Here is a 9,976-nt window from a genome sequence, read left to right as displayed (position 1 = left end):
GACCTGTGTAATTATAACAACATAAAATTTTGTTATTCAATGTCAATTTGATTTAAAGTATTTGAGAGTTTTTTGAATTAACTTATTTAATTCAAAAAACCTTTTAATAATAATAATAATAATTTATGTAAAACTCCCAAAATATATTTATTTAAACAAGTAAAAACTTAAAAAAAAACAAGTATTTTAACAAAAATAATTTATATTAAATAGAGCACAATTATATTCATTTAAAAGATTTTTAACAAATAATAAAACTGTAAAACATACAGAAAGATTTCAAATTAAACAGATAACAACACTTCCACTTTATCACTTTTGTATTATGTTTGAAACAATATTAATTTCTTTAATTTGTCAATTATATATTATTTCAGTCTAATCTGTTAATTTTTTTACAAATCTGACAATGTTCAAAAAATCAGATCTTTGAATATCCGAAGAAACAATTTTATGTAAATATTGGATAAATATAATCGTCATGCAAATTGGCCGGTGCACTTCCTTGCCGACGAACGAAACGATAAATATTTATTTGTGTAAGAATCACAGTTAATCTGATTGGTTATTTTTACAAAATAAAAGTACTTAAAACGCAAATCTGTATTTTTTTGTGTATTAAAAATACTTTATAATTATTTTACATTAAAGACGCAATGCTTATTAATGTAACTCATTCTAGCATTCTTTATAAGTTGAGCTTTCCGTTCTTCATACAATTTAATTCGGTCTTTGGATGACTTTTTGAAAGCATCGGTCGTGGCATTTGTTGATGGGGAACTCTGCCGAAAAAATTTGTACAAAACATACAAAACAAATTATAACAATATACAATTAAGTTAGAATTATATAAATGTATTAAATATGTAAGAAAAACATACATGGATGGGCAAGTCCTTTGCCACAGCATCGCACAAACATTTCGTTTTTTGGAATTTTTCGCTACCTTGTGATAGAGAATACAGATGTTTTAATTCAGGAATGTAGTTTATAGAACCTTCCAATATCCTGCTGATTGTTAAATCAACATTTTTTGTTATAACTAAGGAAAATAAAACAAATTTACCTTATGTTCGATAAAACATATTCTAAAATCAGAGCTTTATAAATTCCAATCACTAAGACACCACAAATACTTATACAGCAACATATTGAATTCTATATTAATTTAAATTATTATATTAAATTAATTAATAAAAATATAAATGACATTTTGAGATTTTAGAATCAATTTAAACATTTCTATTCAATGAAAAAGAAATTTAACCTAAATGACTTTATTATTTTCACAACTTAAGGAAGGAAGAAAAAGTTTTGTCTAGAAGACAAATGAAATGAGAGGTGGATCAGTGATGATACGAGGAGTAATAGGATACAAGAAGTGTGATCTAGAAATTATTAGCGGACAGTAGAATGCTCAAGGATACATTCGGCCATTAAATGAGAATTTTCTAGTTTATATTTTTAATGATAAGTCCTAAATGTCAATTTCAACACGAATTTGATTTAAATTGAATTGTGACACATACCAAAAACCCAGTAGTAGTATCTTAAGTGTATGCCCATTGAAATCTAATTTGAATAACAATATCATCAATGGTTTGTGTTGACACACATAATGATGCCGGGCAAATCTTGGCACCACTACCAAATTAGTATTCCCTTTGCTGATTAGTCAGGCCATAGACTTTCTTTAACATAGAAAGTATAAGAAGTTGATCGTTGTTGTCTGAGTAGCCCGTTCGGAAACCAAGTTATTGTATGGCAACCGAAGCAAATGTGTTGTTCAAAATTTTGCTTGTAAACAAAACTGTTTATAAATTTATTACCCAAGGTTTGACCATATTGATTAGCACATAAGTTATATAATAAAATTTATGCAAAAATCTATTGGGTTGTTCGGAAAGTAATTTCAATTTTTTTCCGTGAAAAAAAACCAATATTTTTATAATAAATAAATATATTTTTTAATTATATATCAACTATTTTGGTCAAATACCTGTTGTCATCGTTTCTGGTAGTAGCATGATTTCACATTCATAAAAGTTTTGATCGTTGCTTACAAAAAAACTGATCCAAGTGATTTTCGTAAATGTCTTACAGTTAAAAATAATTTGTATAGACTGGAACAAGTACTGTAATAATCTGAGTGTGCTCGATCTGGCGAATATGGTTGGTGTGATAGCACATCCCATCTAAGTTATAACAGTTTCTGAAGAGTTACCAAACTTGTGTGAAATTTGACATTATCGTGGTAAAACGCTACACCTGTTTTGTTGATCAATTCCGGCTGCCTTTTCTGTTTGATGATATTACTCAATTTGTTTACTCGATGGCAGTACACTTTCAAATCAAATGTTAAATTGTCTGGTAAAAGCTCCAAAAAAAAAAAAAATTTCTTAAAATCCCACCAAAAAGAGCAACTCTCTTTAAGAACATGTGGAACCCATATACCACGCTTTGAAACAAAACCAATTTGTTTCAAGTAATCATAAACAGTTCAATTTGACAAATTTAATCTCTTAGTGATTTCACGTGTTGTTATTCGGCAGTTTGCTTCAATCAGTACTTTTATTTTGTTTTCGTTGGCTTCAACTGGCCATCCAGAACATGGTGCATCTTCAATATTGAAATTGCGAGAATGAAATTTTGTAAACCACTTTTGGCACTGTCGTTCTGTCAACACATCTTCTCCATACATGTACCACAATTTTTTTCNAACGCTATGGAACTTTCCCGAGTTATCTCGGGTTTTAAAGATTGCAGCATTACTTCTTGCCGCCTGCGTATGGCTATGATTGGTCATCTATATTCAGCAAACGAAATCAACAACGCAGTTAAGGAGACAAATTCCCTGACTTTTTGACAATTTTCGACAAATTCCCTGACTTTTTGACAATTTTTGACAAATTCCCTGACTTTCCCTGACTTTTTCAAAAAATAATGAAAATCCCTGACTTTCCAGGTGCGTAGGAACCCTGCATATTGCAACAAAAAAATTTATTTTACCTGTGAAAATACAAAAACGAATAATAATATTTTTGCACTTTTATTAACTATATAAATTTATTTGAAATATATCAGAAAGAATTAATTTAAGTATAATACTAAGTTTTGTTGTTCTCCTTTATTTTTCATGTAAATTAATTAATTAATTTAATTAAAAAAAGTTAAAATTCTAAATTACAATGTTTAAAAATTAAATAAGTATTATCTTACTTAAGTCATGCCTAATCAAATCCAGGGGTACATTAGGTAGTACTCCTTTTACTTGACTAATCATTTCGTTTAAGTTAATTTCTGAAATATTAAACATTTTATCACTGATTTGAAAGTTATATAATTATTGAAAAAAATTATTATAATATAAATAAAAATAATTATAAATAAATTCATCTTGTATAAAAATAACCACAATTAGGATTCACATGAAAATATTTGAAATATAGAAACAAACAAATTTTTGAAGCGTTCTTATGTCATTTTTGACACCACAGAAATGCATTAAACAAAGTGTAAAATTGCAACCATTTTAAAATAAATCCTTCATTGTTGTATATTATTACATAAGTTCACAAATTTTTCAAGTAAACCAATGCTAGGGATAGGAAAGAACCTAAAGAAGACCAACTTCAATGCTATTTTATTATATTCCGTAGCACTAAAAAGGAAGCATTAAGATAAACAAAATAAATTTATTTCAATCTTTAGGATAATCTAACCTTAAGTAATATTTGTATTTCAAAATAACTACTGAATTGAAATATAATTTATTTTAATACAGAAACTGCATATTGATGATAAAAAAGTCAATATTTTATCTTAAGTTTCATCAAATAATAAAAATTTATGTAGAATTATTACTAAATTGAATATGTTTTAGGACAGAAATTTATTATTAAAATTATTTTAGAGATAACATTATGTAATTTGAATTTTATATATGAAAATATAAAACTTGGCTTCAATTCCAATTTAAAAATTTACAATATATAATGTATGTACTAAAAATATTTTCAATTAAGCATATACAGTGGGTGATCGATCGGTTAATGAATAGATCAGTTAACAAACAAATCAGATAACGAACACTTTTGTGAAAGATTTTTTTGATTGGACAAAGAACACATGTTCGGATAATGAACACTTCACTGAAGAAACATAAAAAGAAGCGACGAAAATAGCAAATACTGATTGATTTTCCCTTGTCTTCAGGCAACAATTCTAAGCTTCTCGGAGCGCTGGAGACATCGACATCGATGCTCAACCCAGAATATACTCATCAGATAGTATTCCTCCAAACTTTAAAACTCTCCCTTGTAATTCCAGCCTTTTATTTTTCTGACAGAAACAATTCTTTTATAGTATTCACGAGACTGTTGGGCGTGCACTCGTTAAGTTTTGCATTGAGTTTTATTTTCGAAAGGTAAAATAGCAAAAGTAGAGAGTGGGCAGAAGATGTCTGATGTTGCTGGGCAATATGGCTTGAACGAAACTACAGTAGGGCTCAGTTAATCTTATCTAAGAATGATACAGATAATCAAGAAAACTCAAGCAGCTAAAGGAGTAACAAAAATCACTTCTGAGAAATAAAAAACATTGAAGAACTTATAATGGAACCTGAAACGAATCTGATGACAGAAGAACACCAAGAAACTCAGTGAGATATGTTTTATTATGAAAAAGAGATTAATGCCGATATCTGCTATCAATTAAAGATCTTTTGAAGAAGTGGGGGATGTCAGATCAAGGTTTTAGAATGGCATACAAACCAGGTTGAGATTAATAGGCTTGGGGATCTCTACAATTACAATGCTATTAATTACTTATGGAAATCCTGAAGAAGAGAGAAAAGCAATCCACATTAGACAGATTCTTTAACCTCACAAACAAAAAACCATAACTAATAAAAATACAAGACTGCGTATATATGTATTTTTATTATTATATATAAATGAACGTAGTAAGAAAGTAATATATTTTTTATTTTTTGGGGTCTCCAGAACGAATTAATCAAATTCCCATACAAACGTATGGTAAATTGATAGTCAGTTAATGAACAATTCGGATAGTGAACAAAGTCTTGGAACGGATTATGTTCATTAACCGATCACCCACTGTATTAATATATGTGGGAGGACCCAAAAATAATGGGAGATTTGTAGTATGTGTATCCGCTGCTAGATGTCAATAGATGGAATCCTCTGGAATCAGTGTGCAAAGCAGCGTTGGCATGTCAAAACTTAATCTGCAGCAATTTTTTTGTGAGAGGTGTTTTTTGTTTTCGTCAAAAATATGATGTCCGATTTTAAAGAGCAATGCGCTGCTGTGAAATTTCTTTTCCTGTCAAGGGAAAGGTGGATTGGAAGTGGTTGAAATGATTCAACATGCTTACAAACAAGATGCCGTGAGTAAACCAAGGGTTTATGAGTGGTTTTCCTGCTTTCAAAGAGGAAAAATGTCTCTTGAAACCCAGCTCTGGACATCCATCCAATGTTCGAACTGATGAAAATGTCAATCAAATTCACAATCTCATCAACAAAGAACATTGTCGAATCACTGACAAACTCTTTAATTTGTCTGGGACTTCATGGAGTTCAATTCCGTGAATTTTGTCACAAGAACTTGTCAAGAGAAAAGTTTCTGCAAAGTTTGTTCCGCACTTGTTGACCACCCACTGATCAGAAAGGCAATTGCTTGGCAGCTTGTCAGACTCTGAAAGAACATTTGGAAAATGATCAGACTTGTTTACTAAGATGATAACTGGTGATAAATCATGGTGTTATGGTTATAATCCAGGAACCAAAAGCCAATTCAGCCAGTGAAAAACATCAGGATCTCCTTGTCTCAAAAAAGTAAGACAAGAATGTGAAAACCATGTTAATCTATTTTTTTGATGTGAAAGGAATTATTCATTTCTAATTTGTCCATCCAGGTCAGACAGTCAATTGACATTGTTATCTGGAAGTCCTCAAAAGACTTTGTGATGTTGTGAGAAATAAAAGAAGGGACTTGTGGCAAATGGAGGATTGGTTTCTCCTTCACGACAATGCACCCACTTACACAGTGCTATCCATACAGCAGTTTTTGACAATGGCATGACACTCCTCCCTACCCCCTATTTGCCTGATCTTGCACCTTGAAATTCATTTTTATTCCCCAGGATAAAGAGTGAACTGAAAGGTTTTTACCTCTTCTACTGTCTGAAAGTGATTTCAGACAGTAGAAGAGGTAAAAACCTTTCAGTTCACTCTTTATCCTGGGGAATAAAAATGAATTTCAAGGTGCAAGATCAGGCAAATAGGGGGTAGGGAGGAGTGTCATGCCATTGTCAAAAACTGCTGTATGGATAGCACTGTGTAAGTGGGTGCATTGTCGTGAAGGAGAAACCAATCCTCCATTTGCCACAAGTCCCTTCTTTTATTTCTCACAACATCACAAAGTCTTTTGAGGACTTCCAGATAACAATGTCAATTGACTGTCTGACCTGGATGGACAAATTAGAAATGAATAATTCCTTTCACATCAAAAAAATAGATTAACATGGTTTTCACATTCTTGTCTTACTTTTTTGAGACAAGGAGATCCTGATGTTTTTCACTGGCTGAATTGGCTTTTGGTTCCTGGATTATAACCATAACACCATGATTTATCACCAGTTATCATCTTAGTAAACAAGTCTGATCATTTTCCAAATGTTCTTTCAGAGTCTGACAAGCTGCCAAGCAATTGCCTTTCTGATCAGTGGGTGGTCAACAAGTGCGGAACAAACTTTGCAGAAACTTTTCTCTTGACAAGTTCTTGTGACAAAATTCACGGAATTGAACTCCATGAAGTCCCAGACAAATTAAAGAGTTTGTCAGTGATTCGACAATGTTCTTTGTTGATGAGATTGTGAATTTGATTGACATTTTCATCAGTTCGAACATTGGATGGATGTCCAGAGCTGGGTTTCAAGAGACATTTTTCCTCTTTGAAAGCAGGAAAACCACTCATAAACCCTTGGTTTACTCACGGCATCTTGTTTGTAAGCATGTTGAATCATTTCAACCACTTCCAATCCACCTTTCCCTTGACAGGAAAAGAAATTTCACAGCAGCGCATTGCTCTTTAAAATCGGACATCATATTTTTGACGAAAACAAAAAACACCTCTCACAAAAAAATTGCTGCAGATTAAGTTTTGACATGCCAACGCTGCTTTGCACACTGATTCCAGAGGATTCCATCTATTGACATCTAGCAGCGGATACACATACTACAAATCTCCCATTATTTTTGGGTCCTCCCACATATATTAATACAGTGGGTGATCGGTTAATGAACATAATCCGTTCCAAGACTTTGTTCACTATCCGAATTGTTCATTAACTGACTATCAATTTACCATACGTTTGTATGGGAATTTGATTAATTCGTTCTGGAGACCCCAAAAAATAAAAAATATATTACTTTCTTACTACGTTCATTTATATATAATAATAAAAATACATATATACGCAGTCTTGTATTTTTATTAGTTATGGTTTTTTGTTTGTGAGGTTAAAGAATCTGTCTAATGTGGATTGCTTTTCTCTTTTCTTCAGGATTTCCATAAGTAATTAATAGCATTGTAATTGTAGAGATCCCCAAGCCTATTAATCTCAACCTGGTTTGTATGCCATTCTAAAACCTTGATCTGACATCCCCCACTTCTTCAAAAGATCTTTAATTGATAGCAGATATCGGCATTAATCTCTTTTTCATAATAAAACATATCTCACTGAGTTTCTTGGTGTTCTTCTGTCATCAGATTCGTTTCAGGTTCCATTATAAGTTCTTCAATGTTTTTTATTTCTCAGAAGTGATTTTTGTTACTCCTTTAGCTGCTTGAGTTTTCTTGATTATCTGTATCATTCTTAGATAAGATTAACTGAGCCCTACTGTAGTTTCGTTCAAGCCATATTGCCCAGCAACATCAGACATCTTCTGCCCACTCTCTACTTTTGCTATTTTACCTTTCGAAAATAAAACTCAATGCAAAACTTAACGAGTGCACGCCCAACAGTCTCGTGAATACTATAAAAGAATTGTTTCTGTCAGAAAAATAAAAGGCTGGAATTACAAGGGAGAGTTTTAAAGTTTGGAGGAATACTATCTGATCAGTATATTCTGGGTTGAGCATCGATGTCGATGTCTCCAGCGCTCCGAGAAGCTTAGAATTGTTGCCTGAAGACAAGGGAAAATCAATCAGTATTTGCTATTTTCGTCGCTTCTTTTTATGTTTCTTCAGTGAAGTGTTCATTATCCGAACATGTGTTCTTTGTCCAATCAAAAAAATCTTTCACAAAAGTGTTCGTTATCTGATTTGTTTGTTAACTGATCTATTCATTAACCGATCGATCACCCACTGTATATGCTTAATTGAAAATATTTTTAGTACATACATTATATATTGTAAATTTTTAAATTGGAATTGAAGCCAAGTTTTATATTTTCATATATAAAATTCAAATTACATAATGTTATCTCTAAAATAATTTTAATAATAAATTTCTGTCCTAAAACATATTCAATTTAGTAATAATTCTACATAAATTTTTATTATTTGATGAAACTTAAGATAAAATATTGACTTTTTTATCATCAATATGCAGTTTCTGTATTAAAATAAATTATATTTCAATTCAGTAGTTATTTTGAAATACAAATATTACTTAAGGTTAGATTATCCTAAAGATTGAAATAAATTTATTTTGTTTATCTTAATGCTTCCTTTTTAGTGCTACGGAATATAATAAAATAGCATTGAAGTTGGTCTTCTTTAGGTTCTTTCCTATCCCTAGCATTGGTTTACTTGAAAAATTTGTGAACTTATGTAATAATATACAACAATGAAGGATTTATTTTAAAATGGTTGCAATTTTACACTTTGTTTAATGCATTTCTGTGGTGTCAAAAATGACATAAGAACGCTTCAAAAATTTGTTTGTTTCTATATTTCAAATATTTTCATGTGAATCCTAATTGTGGTTATTTTTATACAAGATGAATTTATTTATAATTATTTTTATTTATATTATAATAATTTTTTTCAATAATTATATAACTTTCAAATCAGTGATAAAATGTTTAATATTTCAGAAATTAACTTAAACGAAATGATTAGTCAAGTAAAAGGAGTACTACCTAATGTACCCCTGGATTTGATTAGGCATGACTTAAGTAAGATAATACTTATTTAATTTTTAAACATTGTAATTTAGAATTTTAACTTTTTTTAATTAAATTAATTAATTAATTTACATGAAAAATAAAGGAGAACAACAAAACTTAGTATTATACTTAAATTAATTCTTTCTGATATATTTCAAATAAATTTATATAGTTAATAAAAGTGCAAAAATATTATTATTCGTTTTTGTATTTTCACAGGTAAAATAAATTTTTTTGTTGCAATATGCAGGGTTCCTACGCACCTGGAAAGTCAGGGATTTTCATTATTTTTTGAAAAAGTCAGGGAAAGTCAGGGAATTTGTCAAAAATTGTCAAAAAGTCAGGGAATTTGTCGAAAATTGTCAAAAAGTCAGGGAATTTGTCTCCTTAACTGCGTTGTTGATTTCGTTTGCTGAATATAGATGACCAATCATAGCCATACGCAGGCGGCAAGAAGTAATGCTGCAATCTTTAAAACCCGAGATAACTCGGGAAAGTTCCATAGCGTTATATAAAACTCGGGCATTTGGGCCCTCCGAAAAAATTTTTGTTTTTTTTGGATGTTTTTTAAGTCTCCAAATTTTTTCAAAAATTTTTTCCCGCGCGAAAATATTTTATCGCGATTTTAATATACCTTTAATGACGCACGATTAACTCTTAATTGTTTTTTAATGGGAGTTTTTTTATCAAATTTCATTCATCGTTCTAAAGTAGTAGTGCACGGATTTTACTTCGATAAAGTTATTTAAAGCTAGTTTCTGATGTCAAAAACGACCTCCAAT

The 9,976-nt window shown here is 30.6% G+C and overlaps 2 protein-coding genes across 2 annotated transcripts in view; both read right to left on the bottom strand.

Annotated features, from left to right (window-relative positions):
* Nucleotides 1–200: 200 nt before the first annotated feature.
* On the bottom strand, nucleotides 201–3,345 carry LOC111631662 (ancient ubiquitous protein 1-like). The gene is made up of 3 exons (XM_023375963.1): nucleotides 3,220–3,345; nucleotides 882–1,042; nucleotides 201–782 (listed from the first exon to the last, which is right to left on the bottom strand). Exons 1-3 carry the CDS (start codon nucleotides 3,314–3,316, stop codon nucleotides 636–638), a joined length of 405 nt encoding a protein of 134 aa, XP_023231731.1. The 5' UTR covers nucleotides 3,317–3,345; the 3' UTR covers nucleotides 201–635.
* A 1,963-nt stretch (nucleotides 3,346–5,308) lies between these two features.
* The window catches only part of LOC111632332 (ancient ubiquitous protein 1 homolog), a 13,565-nt gene continuing 8,897 nt past the window's right edge, over nucleotides 5,309–9,976 (bottom strand). Inside the window, exons 5-6 of the mRNA XM_023376741.1 lie at nucleotides 5,569–5,715; nucleotides 5,309–5,502 (exon numbers count right to left, since the gene is read on the bottom strand). Coding sequence (XP_023232509.1) covers nucleotides 5,309–5,502; nucleotides 5,569–5,715 — 341 coding nt within the window. The remainder of the gene's footprint in view (nucleotides 5,503–5,568; nucleotides 5,716–9,976) is intronic.

Source organism: Centruroides sculpturatus, unplaced genomic scaffold (assembly GCF_000671375.1).
Source record: "Centruroides sculpturatus isolate CEXI.00-Female unplaced genomic scaffold, Cexi_2.0 scaffold72, whole genome shotgun sequence".
In the NCBI taxonomy this organism is placed as follows: domain Eukaryota; kingdom Metazoa; phylum Arthropoda; class Arachnida; order Scorpiones; family Buthidae; genus Centruroides; species Centruroides sculpturatus.
The sequence above is the reverse complement of the archived record's forward strand: the minus strand, read 5'-3'. Positions and strand labels throughout refer to the sequence as shown.